Source organism: Meriones unguiculatus, chromosome 6, assembly GCF_030254825.1.
Source record: "Meriones unguiculatus strain TT.TT164.6M chromosome 6, Bangor_MerUng_6.1, whole genome shotgun sequence".
Classification (NCBI taxonomy): domain Eukaryota; kingdom Metazoa; phylum Chordata; class Mammalia; order Rodentia; family Muridae; genus Meriones; species Meriones unguiculatus.
Genome location: NC_083354.1, coordinates 2,578,818 through 2,600,865, shown reverse-complemented (window position 1 = coordinate 2,600,865; position 22,048 = coordinate 2,578,818). Strand labels below are relative to the sequence as shown.

The 22,048-nt window shown below is 45.4% G+C and overlaps 1 protein-coding gene across 1 annotated transcript; it reads left to right on the top strand.

Moving 5' to 3' along the window:
* The first annotated feature begins 258 nt into the window (after window positions 1–258).
* Window positions 259–15,932, top strand: Prss35 (serine protease 35). The gene is made up of 2 exons (XM_021639659.2): window positions 259–427; window positions 13,200–15,932. Exon 2 carries the CDS (start codon window positions 13,219–13,221, stop codon window positions 14,452–14,454), a length of 1,236 nt encoding a protein of 411 aa, XP_021495334.1. The 5' UTR covers window positions 259–427; window positions 13,200–13,218; the 3' UTR covers window positions 14,455–15,932.
* Window positions 15,933–22,048: the final 6,116 nt, after the last annotated feature.

Below are 22,048 nucleotides of genomic sequence, written 5' to 3'. Positions count from 1 at the left end.
TCCACCTCCCAAGTACTAGGATTACAGGCCCACACCGTGCTCCTCCTTCTCTGATTTTTGTTGCTTTGTTTTAAAAACGTTAGTTAAAATATGCCCCGGTGCCTGCCTCTCTTTGCGAACCCACTTAGAGGCTTTACTAGGTCTTAACCATCAGTGTGCAGCTGGGATGCAGGGGTGAGCATGGAGGATCCGCCCACCCCTCCCCTCCAAGTCGGCGTCATCGCCCCCTTCCCCTCCCATCTCCAGCCACCCAGAGCAGCAGCCCCACTCTTGCCTGGTCCTGGGACCTCGGGAGAGCTCCGCTGAGAGTACCCTGCACTCTGCTGCCCACTAGGTTCCTGGTACCTTCTCTAGACAGCGCCTGCAGCTACCCGGATCCTTTGGTAGGCAGCGCCCCTGGGACTGGAGGACGCGGCAAGCTTCACAGGTAAGGATGAACTGCCCAGACAGGAGGGCACCCCATAGCCTGGACCACTCCTGAACAAGGCGGGACCCACAGGAGGGGTATAGAAAGGCGCTGAAGAAGGGTTCCCGCTTAAGCTGCCTGTCTTCCTTTCTGAATGAGTGCTGGCCACGGCAAGGTTAATTATCAGAGGAGTGATGTTTGCATTGGAACACAAATGGAATGCTTTCTGCTTAAACAGTTCCAGAGGGGACCCTCTTTATTTTTATGATTATTAACAGATGTCATTGGAAAAGGTGTAAAAACCTTTCCTGGAAGCAAGTTTGTCTCTTTGCAAAGTTACTGTCAAAGTCAGTGCCTCTCTGTGCCTCTGTCTGCCTCATTCTTCCTCTGTCTCCCTCTCTTTCCTCTCCTCTCTGCCTGGGTAGCAAAATGAACAGCAGAAGAAGGACCCTTGGAGCAAGGAGGTAAAATGAAGTGGAAATCTGGGGCTTGCATTCAAGTACCAGTCCCTCCAGGGAGGGGTGAGTGGATTTAAAAAAAAAAATACCAAGTATTGAGAATTACCAAAACTGAGTGAGAGGCACATGGAGACTAAATTTTTCTCTTGACTCTGTGCATGCATGTGTGTGTGTGTGTGTGTGTGTGTATGTGTGTGATCTTGAGACTTTCTATAATAAGTTTTTGCAAAGCTGCAGCAACTCCCCAGCCTGATTAATCTGACTCTTTCACACTGTCTTAAATTTGGGAAGTAGTTGCTTGGGGCAGGAAGATGGTTCAACATGGAAAAGGCATGTCTCACGAGCATGAAGACCTGAGTTCAGATCCCCAGAACCCACATAGAGCCAGAGGGGACAGGAACATCCATAATTCCTACAGGAGATAGGGGGAGAACCCAGGAGACTCCATCGAAGTTTCTAGTGGGCTAGCCTGGCATATGACCACACTTAAAGTTGTCCTCTAGCTTCCTTAGGGCATCTCCACTCACATGAACCAAGGCATGCAGACTCACAGAAGGATGTTGCCTGGTATATGAACTTCCCCTCTCCCCAGCTTTATTATCCTTTCTGGCTTCTGAGCTCCCTGGGCCCCACCCCTGCTCCTCACTTTATGCCCAAGTCTATTTGTGTCTACAGAGGATTATAAAAGTCATAGCTTGCTGACTGGAGAATTGTGTTTAAGATCTGGTTCATGATTTAGAGGAGAGAATGTTAAAACCCTAGCCAAGTAAGAGAGCCAGGCTAGAGACTGCCAATCAAACGGTGCGTGGAATTTCATTTTAGAGAAGAGTCTTCCGTGTGAGAAGGCTGTGTGCACGTTTCCTTCCCACTTTTCTTGCAGATATTTTCAAACGGGAGACTGCTCAGTATGTGCTTGGCTCATCACTTGCGGAGTTGCTAGCGTGGGTCAACTCTCTCTACTGAAGAGATTGCTTTTCTTTCTGTGCCCAGTTCTCAAATATCCAACAAATGCGTTGCTTTTTAACCGTAGGATCAGACCCGGGAATTCTGATGCTAAAGCTCCTTCACCTTAGACATTATAGATGGAAAAGCTGAGGTGGGAACATTAGCAAAGACCAGCCCCAAGTTAGCAATTTACCAATCAGTACAAGTTAAACATTAAAAATATATAGGATTTCCTACAAGTAAAACCGATGTGCAATTAGAGAAATATACGGTGATTACTAAATATAATGCATTTATTAACTCTGCTGAAAATCCAACCTGAAAAATAGAGAGTAGTCAAGAGCCATGCACAGCACAGCTTACATACCAGCAAATGAAAGAGCCAGCAGAGAATTCCATTGGGGCTACCTTAGTCCCATTCACCCCACATTTGATTTACACACAGCAATGTGTTCTATAAATTGAGATGTACCTATCCTGGAAAAAAATAGCAGGAAAAAGAAAAAGAAGGGGAGGTTTTAGTTTTTATTGTGATGAGAAACAGAAGTTGTGGGTTACTGTAAAATAATCAACTGTGTGTAACTTTACCATCTTCCTTTCCCTCAAGGACTGCCAAACTTTTAAAGCAGACATTACTGTCTCCATTCCTGAAGCTGAACTCGAAAAGAGTGCTATGGTATGTGATATTTGGAATAGCAATTGGCACGTTGTCAATGAACTCTCTAACCGTTTATTCTCAGCGTAGAACTGGTGGAGAGCTTACCCTTAGTAATGGATTGTAAAGTATTTGATAAACATATGGAAATATTTGGCAGGTTCATGGCTTTCTTCCGTGTTGAAATGAATCCCAGCCCTCTTGGTGGACGGTTCGCGGTGCTGTAGGCCACGCTGGGCGTGTACCGGCACCATGGCTGTACTTTCGGAAAAACACCTGCCAGAAATGTGTCTGGCTGTGGACAGTATGATCAGGCCGCAGTTCATCAGGATGGGCTCTGGGACCTGGAGGTGGGTCTTCAAACCGCGATAAATTCCATATATGACAACTATTTAGCATACGGTGCACCAGCTGCCCCTCCCCCCTCTTCCACTCTGATTCACAGCTGAATGATGTCATCAGTGCAGCCTCCAGACTTGCTCTGGGCAGGCTTGCTTTGCCATCTAGTGGCAGCAACGTAGACAGCCCACAAGCGCCTGCTTCCCAGGACTATGAAGGGGTCTTCTGAGGAGATCACTGAGTCAGTCACTTGTGTTGCTTGAGAGAATGACTAGATCTTAGGAACTCAGTAGCCAAGGAGAACTATCAGAGACTACGGGTAAAGAAAAAAAAAAGGCTTTAAAATTATACCCAGCACGGTTGACACTGCCTTTGCTAAAAAATAATTAGATAATTTTTACTGATAATCTGTACTGTTCAGATTCTTGTATGCAGCAAAACAAGTCAATACTATCATAAATTTTTTTATGAAATTATCTTTTTATCTCTAAAATTGAACTTCTGTTATTTTTATAAATTTTATAATTGATGTTTAGGGTCTTTGAAATGAACCCACCTGTTAAAATTCAATTTGTCTACATTCTCCAACTTCATACTGCTTCTACTAGTTTCTAAACATCCAGGGAAGACAATTTTAGAAAGTGTGTTCTCATCTTCATCTATGTATTAAGTTCTTGTTTCTTTTTTTTCTCATTTATTTATTTTATTCACTTTACATCCTTGTAAAACTTTCCCTCCTCCTCTCCCAGCCCCCCTCCCTTCCATTCCACTCCTCTTTTCTGTCCCCTTTCCTCAGAAAAGGGGAGCTCCTTTTCCCATCCACTTCTGCTCATCAAGGTGCATCAGGACGGAGCATGTCCTCTTCCTCTGTGGCCTGGTAAGGCAGTCCCACTACGGGGAAGCAATCAAAAAGCTGGCAAGGGAGTACATGTTTGATGCAGTCCTCACTTCCCTTACTAGAGGACCCACCTGAAGCCTAAGCTGCCCATCTGCTACACCGTTGTAAGGCGCTTGGGTCCAGTTCATGCATGGTCCTTGGTTGGTGCTTCAGTCTCAGCAAACCCCTCTGGGCCCTGGTTGGTTGGCTCTGTCGTTTTTCTTGTGTAACTCCTGTTATTTCTGGGTCCTTTTCTCTTTTCTCCCATTATTCCCCAAGACTCCCTACACATTGACCAATGTTTGGCTATTAGTCTCAGCATCTGTTTTGAGGCACTGCCGAGTAGAGACTCTCAGAGATAACTCTGACAGGCTCAGGTCTGCAGGCTTTGCAGAGTATCATTCATAGGGTCAGGGGTTGGACTCTCCCATAGGGTGGGTCTCAGGTTGGTTGGGCATTGGTTGGGCATTCCCTCAATCTCTGCTCTATCTTTATTCCTGCACATCTTGTAGGCAGGGTGAATTTTGGGTTGAAGTTTTTGTGGTTGGATTGGTGCTCCCCTCCCTTTACTAGAAGACTAGTCTAGTTAGAGGATGTCCTCTCCAGAAAATTAGAAATAACCTTACCTCAAGACCCAGCTGTTACCTCTCCTGGGCATACCGGAAAGATGCTTCACTTTACAACTAGGGCACTTGCTCAACTATATTCATAGCAGCTTTATTTGTAATAGCCAGAATCTGCAAACAGCCTAGATGTCCCTCAGTGGAGGAATGGATAAAGAAACTGTGGCACATTTACACAATGGACTACTACTCAGCTATTAAAAACAAAGAAATCATGAAAATTTCAGGCAAATGGTGGGAACTAGAAAAGATCATCCTGAGTGAGGTAACCCAGAGGCAGAAAGATACACATGGTATATAGTCACGTGTAAGTGGATTTTAGCCATATAGTACTAGGTAAGCATACTACGAGGCATAAACACACAGAAGATAATAAGGAGGACCCAAAGGAGAATGCATAAGTCTCACTCAGAAGGGGAGAAAGAACAGACAGAGGTAATGTTTGAAGACAGGGAACAAGGTAGGAGAGGGGGTACAGAGAGTTAAGAGGGCAGACGTCAGACCTGGGGAAAGCAAGGACAGAAAGCCTGTAGAGAAAAGAGAACCTGAGGGTGGGGACATCTCTGTGACAAGCTGGAGACCTAAGTCAGGGTAGGCTCCTGGAAGGACATGAGGGGGACTAAAGCAAAGACTCCTAGTAGCAGAGACCATAAAGACTGAAGAGGACATCCTCTCAAAAGACTAGTCTTGTTTCTTTTTTAGTGGGGTGGAAGAGTGTTTCTGTGTGCCAGTATAAATGTGTTTGCGGGTGTGTGTACTCATGCGTGCTTGTGGAGACAGAGGTCAGTCTTGGATGTTGTTCCTCAAAAGCCATTGAAATGTATGTTTGTTTGTTTGTTTGTTTGTTTGTTTGGTGTGTGTGTGTGTGTGTCTTATGATGTGTTCTGCAGAGGCCCTTAGAAGCTGGAGTTACAAGCAGCTGTGAGCTGCCAGATGTGGGTGCTGGGATTGAACCCAGGTCTTTTACAAGAGCAGCAAGCATGCTTAACCACTGAGCCATCACTATAGCACCAAGTGATTTTTTTGTTTGAATTTTATTTTCCTTTATTTTTTTATTTTTATTTTTATTTTTGGGGGCAGGGTCTCAAGTCAATAGCTCTGGCTGGTCCAGATCTCTCAGAGAGCCCCCTGCCCCTACCTCTTGAGTGCTTAGATTAAAGATGTGTATCACCATACCCACCCCAGGAGCTGTTCTGTTTTTGTTTGAGTCAGATCTCTCACTAGGATCAGGGCACAGCTGGCTGGTCTCCATCTCCCCCAGCACTCAGATCACACGTGTGTATACCCAGTACTCAGCCTTTTTTAATGGGTACTGGGGACCAAACTCAGATCCTCATGCTTACACTTCGATGAGAGCTATGGTCCAAGCCCTCTGATTTTCTATTTCTGTTCTAGTAAACTGCCCAAGCCTTACAGAGTTAAAGATCACACAGAATTATTAATCTTGCCTGCCTGGAGCTCAGAAGTCTGGAGATCAGCAGGAGTTTGCTCCTGTTAAGTTCTTCTGCTTGCTTACCCTTGGCATCTTCTAGAGGCTACCGTCATCCTCAGGGTCCTCACTTCAGTCTCTGCAACCATCTCTACAGCTCTGCCCTGCCTCCTCTTTATAGGGTCCCGTGATTGCAGTGGATTCACGAGATATCCAGGCTAATGACCTCACCTGAAAACCTTCAGCTTAGGCACAGTCCTAGCATTCCTTTAACCGTGTAAGGAGTATAGTCCCAGGTCATCAGGATGAGGCTGCAGCTCACTGCAGAGACCAGGGCTTGACTACCACGGGGAATGCCCTTGATGAGAGGTGTGGGAAAAAGACTTTATAACCCCCTGCCAAAGTTTTCCTTTTGCTCTCATAGAAGAGCGGATATCTCTGTTGCCCAGGCTGGTCTGGAGCTTTTGAGCTTCAGTGAGTCTCCTACTTCCGCCTCCCCAGTAGCTGAGATTAAATGTGTGTACCCCCTCAAGCTTTCTATTGTGACCCCCCCCACATGTCACACACTCAGCTGAGACAGTCTCACCGTGCAGGCTAGCCCAGAACTGGTGATCCTCTCGCCTTTGCCTTGCAAGGGCTGAGATTACAGGTGTGCACTATCAGGCCCAGCTCCTTCAGTTTTTTTCCTTCACCTGCTGGGCAACCATGATAATAGCTTCTGCCATTTGCTGGGTGCTCACTATGGGTGCACATGTACCTACACATATGCACCGGTTTCTCACAAAAAAAAATGATGTATGCCACTATCATTCTTTAACACACGTGAAAATCACCCTGATGATCAAAGGGAAGCCTACGTCAATGTAGTTCTAAATTCCACTGTCTCTATGGTCATTAAAACCCCAGTCTCCTCTGTCCATCTTGTTCTGCCACTGTTATTTTCGCACCACCGTGACATTATCTACTTCTTGTAAATATTGCATCACTTGGTGCTCTAGCCAGTCAGTGACACCTCTAAATGACTGTGGTGGCCTACAGTGAAACTTCGTAGAGTCACCATGATTCTTCCCTGCATCCTGACAAACTCAAAAATGACGCTGTGAGTTTGTAGAGGTTTTCTCCAAAGTACATCCCATTTCCAGGATACTTCTTTATATTCTGTTATCACTGGCGAAGCTCTTCTGCTTCCCCTGTGGCCTTTGGCCTAAGCGTCTCTTCCATCTGCAGTTGTTGGGAATGCAGAGGCCAGGCAGGCCTCAGAGGCTCTGGCTGTGTCAATCCTTACCACACAGGCGAAGGAGAAAAGCAGAAGAGGAAACAAGGGCATGTCTTCACATACCCTTGTGTATAAAAGCAGGCAGTGGTATTGAGAAAGGCGGGGATCATTAATGGTTTTAAAAAAAGAACAACCAGGTTTTTTGTTGTTGTTGTTGTTTTAGGTGATTGTGCATTCACTTGTGTGCCCTGATATACTTGGTAAGGTGACATTACAGTGTCACTGATCTGATTGAATAGGCCCTAACATTAAAAAAAAAAAAAAGAAAGAAAGATTGATAGCCTGATGCCCAAGTATATCCTGTGCTATGATCATGAACGAGGCCAGCTTACTTACTCTATATTAGGCAGGTAATACTTAAGTTTAATAGTGATAAAAAAAATACACTGTAAAGCCACAGATACTCGTGGGAATGAGCAACTAGAAAAACATTGATTTGGCCATTCTTGAAGAAATATAACAAAATGAAAGGAATTGGCAAGTGAATTGGAAACTATTAAGAAATAAAAGAAATTGTAAATTAGACTCTCTAGGAACTAGTGTTTTGGGAGCCTAGCACACATGAAGCCCTGGGTTTGATCCTTGGCACCTAATGAACCCAGTGTGGTGACACATTACCTATGATCCCACCACTCAGAAGGTGGAAGAAAGAGGATCAGAAGTTCAAAGTCACCCTCCCTCAGTTTTGAGGCCAACCTGGGCTACAGGAGACCCTGTCTCAAAAGAAAAAAACGATGAGTCCTTTAACTTCGGCACATAGTTAATTTTAGAGTAGAATAAGAATTTTTAAATAACACATGTATCGCCTGTTTACCATGCTCCGAGCTGAGCGGAATCCTTTGCACACGTCACCTCGTTTAGTTCTGAAACAGCATTACTATGACTGCCACCATGCACAGGAGGAACATGAAACCCAGAGAGTTCATGAACTACCTCAGCTCATATGCCTAGCAGAAGAAAAGGTAGATAATTGCTGACCGGAACATACGCCCGTATGCACAAGTGTTCTAACCCCCCCCCGCCCCCACTTCTAAGGACAACAGGTAATAAATGGCGGTAATAGGAAGTCATCTCTTGTCACGGTGTGTGGCCATCTCTATCGGGGAACTAGGTACATCGTCCCGTGCTAGATTCCTACCCAACTCCTTCCTGCTGTCCTGACTCCAGCATCCAACCCATGATCAGTCACTGACTCCCAGTGGAGGGCAACGATGGCAGTCTCCGTTTTATCATCCAAACCTGGATTCTGAAGCCACAACCCAAGCCAGCCACCGGGAAGCTGACAGTTTTATGTCACTATTATAGTAGGAGCTAGGGAAAAGAAAGGTGTGGGCACAGACATGGGCAAGTGCTGCCTTTCCAGCGGGGACTGTGTCTTCTAGGTTAGTGAGTTTGGCTTTCTGGATGATGGGTGTGTGTAGTCCTGTCCACCAGCCTGCGGGTTGCTTCATCGATCAGAGCTATCATTTCCCTTGACATTTTACCATAAGGAAAACTTAGATTTTCCAAAAGGAAGTATTCCTAGACATCTGTCCAATTTGAAATTACAGACCAAATTAGACGGGCTAACTAAAGCAAAGGCCCTCTTATTACTGTGATTTAGAGGTCATATTACAAGGCTCTGCCCTTGTTCATGGCCAAGGATAGACACGGGCATGGCTTTTATTCCAGTGGGTGCGCTCCAGAGATACTCCCAACAGGACTGGAGAAGCGATGCCATCATATGATTCACAGTGTTGGATGTAGGCGGCATTCATACAAGCCTAGCAAACTGGCTGTCTCAGACAGGTGACACCATTTACATTATGTAAGTATAAATAAGCTGTGTTTCTTCTTTATTAAATCTCAACCACTTGATATTAGTGGCTGCTGATTCGGTAAAAGAATGGAGTCAAAATTAAGTTTGTGTCGCACACAAAGATAGAGTGGAAGCTATCTGGAGCCCAACTAAGCAATCATCACTGGAAAGATAGTCTTTGATGCCAGGGTCCCAGCTGCTTCGGTGTCGCTCAAACTTCACTGAGTCTCTAATGCATCTGGAAGTCTGGTTGCAGCATAGTTAGCCAAGACACCACAACCCTTCCATGGGAACTTCTTTTCAGATTTATTTATTTAGCTTTTTGTGTGGGAGGGTTCAGTCTGTATGTGTACCACACGCATGCCTAGTAACTGAAAAAGTCGGAAGAGGGCATCCGATCCCCTGGAACTGGAGTTATAGGTTGTTGTGATCTACCTGTGGGTTCTGGGAACTCCGCCTGGGTCCTCCAACACTTGCTCTAGCTATTGAACCATCTCTGTAGTACCTCTAGGAGACATTCTAACAGGAGCTGTGAGATAGGCTCTGATAATTAGCTTGTGTTTTGTTTTTGTTTTTGTAAGGAGTAGAGAAAGACTCATTAGCTACATTTGGGCAAGGACACTGGATTTGATTCCAAAGCAATGCACTCCTCAAACAAAAGAAGCACCGTTATTTTATTAGTGGATCCTGTAAATATTCATATCAAAAGCACTTCAGTGGCAAACGCATTACTGATCAGTTTAAGATAACAGTTTAAGAAGGAGAGATAGAAGACATGTTTTGGGGTGTGCTCAGGTTAAAGGTCATGGAGCACATGTTTGAAAAGGTAAAATGGCGGACAAGAGCTCTCCTGGGCATACTCAGCTTGCACCATAAAGACAGAAGACAGGAACATCAAGATAACTTTGTTTCTGTTTGGATTTTCACAGAAGATGGCCAACAGGAGAGCTTGCTTTTTCATTTTTTTCCCCTCTTGTTCAGCCACATCTCTTGTTGAAAACTTTGTTTCAGAAAATATTTACTTTTGATTCTGTGTATGCCAGTGTTTGTGTGGGCTGTGAGTTTGAGAGAGAGTTCAGTGTCCATGCAGGCCAAGCATGCCAGATACCTCCGGGGCTGGAGTTACAGGCGGTTGTGAGCTGCCTGAATTAAGTGTTGGCAACTGAACGTGGGTTCTCTTCGAGCACAGTATGAGCACCTAATGGCTGAGCTGTCTCTTCAGTTCCCCTTGAAGACAGAGAAAATCTTGAAGACAATCTCCAGGTTAGGTAACGATTGCACCAGAGTTACTTCTAAATAAACGTTCTCCTTCAGCATTCAGGATTCCATTAACAAGTTCCCAGGTGTCACCGTGTTGGCCCTCGGAATGCTGTCTGACGTAACGCGCCCTTCTGGTGAGCAACCATGACAGTGGCTCCAACACCATTACTGGTGGTTCAGAACATGATTATCTAAGCATCCGCGCACTGGGGAACACATGCCTACAGGTTCCTGGCTGTGTGTGTTAAAGTGTGGTTTAGAAGTGACCGACATGACTGAAAATTTCAGAAGTGTTGGCTGTGACGTTTGATTCAGATAACAGCGTTAAAAGTCAGTGGGACAAAGAAGCCAATAAATTAAACTTGAATACAATTGAATTCTCATAGCCCTCTCTTAAAAGTCTGGCCGGGAGACAAAGGGAACATGAAACTTGATATCTGAGTTCAGTAACTGGCGTGGTAAAATCTGCCTTGTCAGTTATCACCTGACAAGGCGATATTTGTATTATTATATTGTATTATAATAATATTTGTATTATTCCATCTCTCTAACCTCCAGTTAGCTTGAGAGTTGTAAGACTAAAGGCACTGGAAAACTAGCTGGGAAACAATTCCATAGGATGGGTGGAGAGTTAGCCTGGATTTTGCCCAAGAATGACTGCTACTTGGCTGTTATTGAATAGAGAATCACACGTAAAAATATGCAGAGTCTGTGTACCTTGATGTGGCTACTTGGTGACTTTCAGTCTTTGAGGTAATCATATATTAAGTGCAGAATGGATAGTTATCATAAAGGGCTTACTTTAAAAAGTAACTTTATAGAAATTTGTAGTTAGGACTGATGGCGCATGTCTATGATCCCAGTCTTTTGGTTGAAACAGAAAGTTTATGGCTTTAAAATAATTCTGGGTTACACAGTGAGACCTTTTATTGAGTATAATGTAATTTTATTTTATGTTTTTAAAGATTTATTTATTTATTTATTTATTTATTTATTTATTTATTATGTATACAATGTTCTGCCTGCATGTATGGCAGCATGTCAGAAGAGGGCATCAGGTCTCATTATAGATGGTTGTGAGCCACCATGTGGTTGCTGGGAATTGAACTCAGGACCTTTAAAAGAGCAGCCAATGTTCTTAATCTCTGAGCCATCTCTCTAGCCCCTGAATATAATTTTAAATGGGCTCAGAGGTAGTGTTTGCTTTGCATGTGCCACGATCTGCGTTCAGTTTCTGGAACCATCAAAATGTAAAAACAAATTGTATCTCAAATCTTAAAACTCTCTTGAGCTGAGCATGGTAGGGCACAACTTTCATCTCAGCATTTGGGAGGCAGAGGCAGGCAGATCTCAGTGAGTTTAAGACCAGCCTGGTCTACAGAGGGAGTTCCAGGCATCCAAGGTGGTTACAGAGAGAAACCCTGTCTCAAAAACAAGCAAGCACACAAGCTAGTAAGCAAGCAAGCAAACAGCCCCAAGGCCCGCCTTGAGAGTGTATTTAGTTCTCAGTGCCCATGTTAGGAGAGGGATTCAAAGCCACCTGTAACTTCAGCTGCAGGGGATTCTCTGATTTGAACAATGTAAAAACCATTTGCTAAACCATGCTTTTTAAGCTATTAGTTACAGATTGCCTGAACGCTAGGTTATGGATAACAGAAAGAGGTCCTGAACTGTGCTTGTAGCAGTAGCATGTGAATGTCAACCCACTAAGTGCACACATTTACATGCTTACATGTCTTTGCGCCTGGAGAAGAGGAAACAGTGCAAACAACAGAAGGCTATCCTATTACCCCTATGAGGGACCACCTGGGAATGAGAAAAACCAACTGTGATTCTTTGAATTGAAGCCAGGTGCAGAGAGCTCTTGAAGGGCGGGGTGAACTGTTCTGAGAAACAACCAGCTGTAAACTATCTACAACGAGCTGTAAACGATAGAGCAAAGTGATCTGATTTTCAGGTATAAAAACCCTGTGCTTTGCATGTTCGGGGTCGCGTCTCCTGTCTTTGGAGGGGCGACCCTATCGCGATAGCAATAAAGCCTCTTGCTTTTGTGCATCGAGCTGTGGTCTGTGAGAGTTCCTGGGAAGGGCGCCATCCTGAGCAGTGAGACTCCAGGTCTTACACCTACCTACCACACATTGGTACCTTTATATTTAATATCAGGAAAGCCTAGCCGATGAGCGCCATGATGGAAAGAGACGGAAGCGTATTACGGCCACATTCTCCGAGTGGTAAATCAAGAACCGTGCTCTGTGCTCCACAAATGCTTAAACTAATTTTCTTACCAAATTCCACTGTGAAAGCTCTGTTACGTAAATGGTGGTCCCACCCCCCACCCCCCAAAAAACCTTTATTTTTATAGGACATGTTTCTTATTTCAGCATAATGGCGGTCTGTACTGTGTATTTTCTTTTCATGGCAAAGGAGTCTGTAATGATCAGGGGGAACCCAGCGCGGCTGTGGTTACCCATCCAGGAGCTGCAAAAGATCAGGCAACGAAGCCCTAGGTTCACTCTCACCATCACCACTTCCCTCTCTGTGTGTGAATGTGTGTGTGTGTGTGTGTGTGGTGTGTCCTATGCATATATGATATCAGAGCAGGCGACCAGCAGATGGGCTCACCTCTTCCTAAACTCCATCATCGGATGCACATCTCCACACCCAGCTCCTCCGGTAAGCCCTCTCCGAACTCTAGGGAGGGTTTCCCAACCGACAGTCATATGCATTGTAGACTATGCAAATGAAGGCTATGCTCCTGCTCAGGAGCTGAGCACCCAGGGAGGAAGTGCTGGATGCCTGCTTCTGTCTCTACTCACACCGCCGGGGCAGTAAGCACCTGGAGATGCTGTGGAAGTGAGACACGCCAGCAGGGACCCACTCTCTGTCCCCCACTCTGCTGCCTGGGGAGCTAGGTGGGCAGGGGAAGAGGGAGAGAGCTCCGCGAGGAACTACTTGGCAATTTCGGATGCCTGTGACAGGTCCACTTAGCATCAGCGTAGAACAAAGATCTGTGAAAGATGGAGGCACTCTGAGGACCCAAAGCATACACGGAAAGGTAAGTAACACTTGACAACCAAGAGGCCATCAAACCACTCTTTCATTTATTTATTTTTTCTTCTTTCTATTTTCAAAGGGCGAAACAGAAGATCAAGATGAAAAACATGTTATTTTGGCTGATGGTTTTCGTCCCTGGATGGGCCCTCTCTGACGGGTCTGAAACGGAAGCAGATCTCACGTGGCACTTGAGCAGAATACCCCAGGTTGTGACGGAGAGGACTGTCCGTCTGGCCAGCCCCGCCTTCCAGGCAGACGCTGAGGCAGTGCTGGCCGCAGCGTGCGGCATCGAATGTCAGGAAGAGCTTCCAGCTCCCAGCCTCTCCCAGCTCGAAGACTCCCTTTCCTATGAGACAGTCTTCGAGAACGGCACCCGGACCCTAACCAGGGTGAAAGTTCAAGGTCTGGTCCAGGAGCCCTCTCAAAACAGCACCATAGAAGGAGCACGCCCTAGGAGGAGGAGGCAGGTGTACGGTACGGACAGCAGGTTCAGCATCCTAGACAAAAGGTTCTTGACCAATTTCCCCTTTAATACAGCGGTGAAGCTGTCCACAGGCTGCAGCGGCGCCCTCGTCTCCCCGAACCACGTGCTCACGGCCGCTCACTGCATCCACGACGGGAAGGACTACGTCAAGGGCAGTAAAAAGCTTCGGGTGGGAGTGCTGAAGATGAGAAACAAAGGAGGCCGCAAGAGACGCAGGGGCTCCAGGAAGAGCCGGAGGGAGGCGGCGGAGGGTGGTGGCCTTGGTGGTCGGGAGCATCCTCGGGACAGCGCCACCCAAAGACGGGGAAAAGAACCCAGGCGGGGCCCGAGAGCCACCCAGGGGAGGCCTTCCTTCCAGTGGACGCGCGTCAAGAGCACCCACCTCCCCAAAGGCTGGGCCAGAGGCGAGAGCGGGCAGCCGGCCCTGGACTACGACTACGCGCTCCTGGAGCTGAAGCGCGCGCACAAGCAGCAGCCCCTGGAGCTGGGGGTCAGCCCCGCCATCACCAAGCTGCCCGGAGGCCGGATCCACTTCTCGGGATTTGACAGCGACAGGGACGATCAGCTGGTCTATCGCTTTTGCAGCGTTTCCGAGGAATCCGACGACCTCCTGTACCAGTACTGCGATGCCGAGACGGGCTCCACCGGCTCCGGGATCTACCTGAGGCTCAAGGAGCCGGGCCAAAACCGCTGGAAGCGCAAGGTGGTCGCGGTCTACTCGGGCCACCAGTGGGTTGACGTGCACGGGGTCGAGAAGGACTACAACGTGGCCGTGCGCATCACTCCGCTCAAGTACGCCCAGATTTGCCTCTGGATCCACGGAAACGCAGCCAACTGCGCCTACGGCTGAGGGGAAAGTGAGGCAAGGTCCTGGGCAGACGGCATCCCAGAGGAAGCCCCCGGCTCGCTTTGTGACACCACTCACAGGCCGGGCCCCGATTTGGACTGTCAGTGGCAGGCCAGCGTTTTGGATTTTTGTTTTTGTTTTGTTTTTAACAGACTTCCTTTATTGAAATTAGGTTACCTTTAGAGAGAGGCTACATGAAATTAGGATGTTTAGGGACAGATACTGAAACCAGACGGCATTTCAGCGACAAGTCTATCCTCTTGACGTGGTGGCTAAATTTCGTTTGCGAGGAAACCGTCCGTTTACGTGGGTTTTTCTTGGTAAACCAGACACTCTTTAAGACGTCCAACCAGAACCGTAACGGCTCGCTCTGGAGAGCCCTACTCCGAGAAGAACCTAGGAGGATGTAGTTATGCGTTCAACCTGAACGGAAAACACAGTGATTTACAGGAACACGATCAGCGTCCGGGAAGGCGAGGTTTCCTTTGTGGGGCCATGCAGATGCGCGATGCAGCCATTCCATCCCCGCCCTCACTGCTTGACGCGTTTTCTCTTGGTACTTGCTTTAAGAGCCACAGGTCCAAACATATAAAAATTACAAATCAAACGAACCAGTAAGCTTTATAAACAAAACTATTAATGGTGGCTTAAAAAAAAAAACAACCCAACATCTAAAAACCGGGGAAACGCTTTGTTCTGCGCAGCGAACCAAGTTTCGAGGCATTGAAAACTGAAGACACTTTCAGAGCTTAAAGTTTTTATTTAAATCTCAGAATATGAAGTTTTCAAGGAACACCGAGAAGCCATTTCACAAGCTGCCATCCCCGGCTGGAAGCCACACCCTTCCGTGTTATACTTTCTACTGTGTGTGAGGTGCTGTACTTTTAATGTGAGAGACTTTGAAGTCTCATTCCAAAGAGAACCCACCCACCCCATCGCTGAGATAGCAAAAAAAGGTTCTGACAGTTCTCATCAGGGACCAACATGGCATCTTCATTCTGCCTCCCAAGGAGCATTAAGCAGCTAGCGTGTACCACCCTAAGGCAAAAAGCAGAGTTAGGCAGTCAGGAGCATCTCAGCAAGGAACAAGTGCCGTGAATGGCTCTCAACAGGGGTTAGGTCAGGGAATATGCTTACACACTTGATGATATAATCAAATACACTCTAAAATTTAGTAATCAAGGGCTCAATCTTTGGTCTATTTTTTTCTGTCAGTTTCTAAGGCCACATATTTTTCCTTTCGTGACACACTCAATTCACTGCCAGGGTAAAACTTTTTTTTTTTCTTTTAGACGTGTCCTAATAAAGACTACAACTTAAGAAATTATAATGTTTCCTATTTTTGTTTTCTTATAGTCTTGATTAGTATACAAAGAAGTTATCATGATGATTTTTGTAAATGGTGCTCAAAATGTCTGCCATTCTTTTGCAATGTGAGTTGTTAAAATAATTCAACATTAAAAATAAATAAATGAAATGTATGACTTACTGTGTTTGCAAACGTGCTTCAAAGGGTTTTTAGAAAGTGCTCAAAAAAAAAAAAAAAACCAAAACAGAAAGTACTCAATTAACTATCATTCAACTAAAATGTATTGTCTTTAGTGCTCATCTTCCTGAGAGGCATTTAGTCATGGCTTCCACTTGAAGAGGAACACATACCGAGAAGCGGACCCAGTTTCTTTGGGGTCGGGTAATATGTATACAGTCTCAGGGTTAGTTACTTTTCCTTGTGATAAAACACCCGACAAAAGCAACATAAGGAAAGAATGGCTTATTTTTGTTTTCTGCTTTTCTCAAAATTTGGGGCTTTCCCGAGAGGTTCAGCGTGATTAGCACATGATTCTAGAGATAATCATCACAGTTGTAAACAGTAAACGGACTGTGCTCTGTTTCACCTCATATTCATAAAGGCGGACCGAAGAGTTCCCAGCGGGCTGGCAGCCGCGTTTCCCTGAAGAGCTAGTGCAGACGTGGGGGAACAGGCATGTGTGTGCTGGTTCGTGAGCCAGGAAGGCCAGTGTGATGTTGTCTCTCTCTAAAGGCAGATCTCCTCCCTTCTATGCCATTCTTAAACTTCCAGCTTTCAAGGTCAGGATGTGCTCAGAGCCAAGATCCTATCACAAACTAGAACTGGCACTTTATCCAGCAATGGGCTGAAAAATGAAAGCTGGTATTTTGAAGACGGAGCTGAATTTAGTATTCTGCCATTGCACTTGGAACATTTACACCAGAAGGCTGTGGCTTGGGGAAGTGACACCATTGCACCCATCAAATAGCCAGTTGTGTCACTCCGTGTCATCCAGGATGTGACTGATGTGGCTCCTTAAATGGATGTCTTGAGCAGTCACTCACCCACAGATCACAGCATCCCTATACCTAAATTAAAGCTTGGTTTCAGCAGAGACACATAGGCCATCATGTGATATGAATCACCTTTCCAGGCCTAGTAACTAAATTTCTCCATTCTTAGGCTGGAGGAAACAAGGGCTCTGGCCTTCCTATTCTAAGATACTTAGAAAATTTCTTTTGTTAGAACCATCTATCATATTCAACCCGAGTCTCAGACTGGGAGTCCGTGGATTTGAGATAGTGCAGCGTTTTCCCTCAGTTAGAGGCTTCCGTGTTTGGTTAATAGTAACAATGACCTAGGGAATTACCTAAAAAATACCGTGGCCAGGGCTCCATGGAGACCCACGCTGAACTCCCAAGACGGAGTCCAGCATTCCAGATCCTACTAAGCTCTGGATTGGCATCCAGTCCTGGCCATAGGCTCTCTCACAAATGGAAGGCTCCCCTGCCTCTTGCAGCTCCCAAACATGCTCAGTAGGACTTTTGTCTTTCTTCTGGGTTAGGTGTTTTCTCCGGTTTTCCTGTCTTGTGGTTTGTTTATTTTTTTATTTTAATTTTTATTAATTACACTTTATTCACTTTGTATCCCCTGTTTTTTGTTTTTTTACCCTTTTCACGATACTTTGGTGAGGAAAGCGTTAGTGTGAACGACCACACACATAGACGGCACTCTTCATGTTTTTACAGAATGAAAATGCATTTTAGGAATAGACTTGCCCTAACACCGTATTTCTACGGATAAGAAACAAATCAAGTTTGCAAAATTCTGAAGTGTCTATAATCAGTTTCCAATAAAAGACAAAATCCAGTTTTATTCATTTCCCAGAAATCAGATGCTAGATTTTATTATTTTTTGTCTTCAGAATTCATCTTATACTTTAGGTGAGATCAATGTAGCCCAAGGAGCTTTCACTGAGTTAAATCTGAGGCTCTTGGGATGTGGAGTTAAGTTTTAGATTTTTACCTTCCCTTTAAGAGTGCGCAGTCTAGTGAGGATTGGATTTACACACCAGGAAGGCAGGAAGTACCTCACTGAAGAAGCACATTTCGAAGCAGGCTCTGCTAGAGCAGCCAGGCGGGATAAAGGGGGCCAGTTCCTGGAAGTAGTGACAACCCTGACTAGCTAGTTTATGAATGGCACACCGAAGGTGTGGGGGCAGCCTGGGGCAGACAGCTTCCGGAAGCAGTGACAGGGCCTCCCCAGGGCCTAATGCCCTTTGAGACTGCTGCCCGTTAGCGCCTCCAAGTGGTGAGCGACAGTAGGAAACGAGGCTTCCTGGTTAGACTAGAGAGTGAAAGGCTTGGAATGGAATCCTTAAAATGCTTGCACCTTGATCACCAAGAATCACTGCAGATCTTCAAGCCTGAGGAATGGTTTCAGAGGGGAACGGGGGGAAGGAAACCCTCTGGCAGCACTTTTTGGGCTGGAGTGGGTGAGTCTGAGCAGAGTTTAGCCAAAGACCCAAAAAGCGCAGAAGGAAGTGGTGATGATGAGAAGGTGGGAGAGGCCAGGGAAGGCTATACAGTGAGACTGCCTCAGGAAGAAAAGGAAGGAGGGAGGGTGGGAGGGAGGGAGGGGAGGAAGGAAAAGAGGGGGGAAGGGAGGGGCTGTGGGGCTGCTGCATCTGGAGGGGAATCTAGTATTAGAGGTTGGTTTAGCAGCAGAGCATATGACTACACAGAAGATTCTTCTTCTCAAGGGGACACTTCCTGGCTCCGTGCCTGTGCAGGGCTGTCCTCCACAAGCCTGCTTGCTGCATTATATTATAGTCACCTGTAGCACAGTCTTCTTCCAAAACGTATCTTCCTCCTCCAGCTCTGAGGGCTGCAGCAATCAGCCCCACTCTCATATTCACACAGGGTAGCGTCTCCCATCTCCACATTATTTCTTCTTGATTAAAAGATCCCTGTCGGCACACGTGGTTTATTAAACTTCTTGATCTCCGAGAAGAAACGCTCAAGGCCCCTGGCCCGTAGCAACCGTTAGCAGCACTGACGCTTGCCCTTAGTGACTTTAGCTACAGAGAGCCCTAAGAAGAGCTCCCGAAGATACGCGTTTGAATTTTGCATTAGATGCTGCAAGTGCCTGGCTGGGCACTGCCTTCCAGCTGGTTTACATCTACAGGCCAGTGTTGTATGTAGCTGTGTTATCATGTGGGACAGGTACCTACCTACATGTACTGACTTTAAAACACATACTTCTGTGGATATACTTTATTATGGAGCCTTACTACCTCCACCATTTAAATGTTTTATTATTGTTTACCATTCTTACAATGGAAAAATGAAATCTAGAGCAAACATAATTATAGCAGTTAAGACTCTACCCAGCAGGGTATCAAAGCAGATGCTGAGACTCACAGCCAAACTTTGGGCAGAGTGCAGGAAATATGAAAGAAGGGGGAGATAGAAAGACCTGGAGGGGACAGGAGCTCCACAAGGAGAGCAACAGAACCAAAAATATCTGGGCCCAGGAGTCTTTTCTGAGACTGATACTCCAACCAAGGACCATGCATGGAGATAATCTAGAACACCTGCACAGATGCAGCCCATGGCAGCTCAGTTTCTAAATGGGTTCCCTAGTAATGGGAACAGAGTCTCTCTCTGACATGAACTCAGTGGCTGGCTCTTTGCTCACCTCCCCCTGAGGGGGGGGGCAGCCTTACCAGGCCACAAAGGGAGACAAAACAGCTAGTCCTGATGAGACCTGATAGGCTAGGGTCAGAGGAAGGGGAGGAGGGGCATGGGAGGAGATGAGGGAGGGAGGTGAGATTGGGAAGGGATGGGGGAGGGGGCTACAGCTGGGGTACAAAGTGAATAAACTGTGATTTCTAAAAAAATAAATTTTAAAAAAGAAAAAAATAATTAAAATTTAAATTTTCTGTGTTTAAATTTTCTGTGCTCTGTCTACATGTCTGTGTCAGGCAGTATGCCTGATGCCAGAGAAGAGGGCCTTGGACCCTTGGAATGAGTTACAAACAGTTGTGAGCTGCTACTTTTAACTGCTGAGCCATCTTTTCAGCCCACACAGTAATTTTTAAAAGTAACAACAGCAGTATTTACTGAGTGTTACATTGTGCCAAATGTTTTCCAGTCATTACCTCATACAATATGTACACAAGTAGAAGAAGCCTCATTCCACAGAAGAGAGAAGGAAAGCTTAAACAAGTTAAGCAATTTGCCTGAGGCAACAGTGGGTGGCTGAGCTGGGAATTCCCTTCCCTGCAGTCAGACGCTCACATTCCTGCACGAGCTCCAACACCACTAAAAAAAGTAATGTGGGGACTGTGAGGGGGGCATCTGAAAAGTCACAACTAATGGTGGAGGTTAGCTCCCACCCCCCAACACACACACACACACACACACACACACACACACACACACACACACGTCTGCGCAGTAGTACATTTTTCAAGTCTTCTAGATTTAAAACAATGGTTCTCTCAGCACAGCGGGTGGCTTCCTGAGGATCCCTGAAAACCTCTCAGGGGCCTGTCAGATCAAAACTGTTCCTCTAGCACCACTGTGCATCCTTTCTCTAACACTGCGTTCATCTTCTCCTGCTGTCACACAGTGGACTTCCCCAGCCAACTGCCTGGCAACCACCTTTGTCACAGACGGAATGCGGCAGTGGAAACGGGAGCATGGCTACCTTTTGCTAAGTCTAATTTAAAAAAAAAACAAAAACAAAAAACAAAAAACAAACAAACAAACAAAAAAACCCAGGCAACTAAGAAGTACTAAGAGCCTGAAAAGTCTTCCCCAGGGAAAAGTACTCCAACTGGTTATCCAATACCAGTCAGTCCTGAAAACGTACATACAAGTAACATTATATAGAGCAAGCAAGTTATATTTAGGAATATCATGTATGTGTGTATGTATGTATGTATACATACATACATATACATATACATGTAATAACAATCAACAACAAAGAGGCTATGAATTTGAAAGAGAAAAAAGTGTGGAGGGAGGAAAGGAAAAGGAAATGATGCAATTACAACCTCAACAAAAATGATGGCAAAATAGCACTGCTCTTCCAAATATCTTTGCAGAAATTTTAATTTTCACAAAACATTATTAAGCTGGGGCAACATTTTAACACTTCTGCTGTAAAATGAATTAAGTGGAAATTTAAAATTTTCTCAGCTTTATTCTCTATATGTTAAACACTGACAGGCACGGCTCGCATAAACAAAAGATTTTACAGGTCCTCAGTACCTTTTCGGAGCCAAAGGGGCCTGAGATTAAGGAATCTGAAAACATCTGCTCTGAAAATCAGTTAAGACAGGCTTTTATAGTAAAAAATTAAGCCTGCCTGTCAGATGCAGAAATGGACTTAGAAGATCACACACCGGAGCTTTGAGAGATGAGCTAGGTATGACTGCTGTTTCTCTAAAGCCCAGACAGAAAGGCCTCCCCTTGTGTGCACAGCTCTACCTTCACACAGAGGAGTCTGAGGAATGTATCGGGATGAGCTAAGCTGCCAGCTACAGCAGGTTTAACATACAGACATACATACACCATACAAATACACACACACACACACGCATATGTGTGTGCTTGCATCAGTTTATGGGCATCATGTACACACAGGCACCCCCAGAGGCCAGGAGAGGGCAATAAATCCCCTGAAATTAAATTTGCAATTAAAGCAAAAGGTTGGTGGTTGTGAGCTCCCATGTGCGTGCTGGGAATCAAACCAGGATCTTCTGCAAAAGCAGCGAACGCTCTTAACCACTAAGCCATCTCTCCCAGCTCCATAAACAGACATTTCTTTGAAGCCCAAGGTAATTAACCACAAAGTGCCACAAAACAGGTTGTTTAAAAAATATAGAAAATGTGCATCTTCAACCTAACACCATGGTAAACCAGATGTCCCATAGAGCATATCAAACGACTTGAGTCTTCAGTACCCAGAAGACTTCACGCAGGACTTCATCTCTAGACCACTCTCTCACAAGGACATCAAGAGTCTCTGTACTCTGTATAGCCAAGATCTATTCTGCTCTTATAGTTTGCCTACTAATTTTTTTTTTTTTACCACATGAGACAGTCAACGGTGGTGGGTGGGAACATGCAAAAATTAAAATATTTTATAATATAAAAGGCATCTTTATTATATGGCAACTAAATAATATATGGTTAACTATAAAAAAAAAAAAACCAATCACCTGAAGGATTGAAAAGATTGGAAAGGGGACTGAAAAGATGGCTCTACAGTTAAGAGCACTTGCTACTCTTGCAG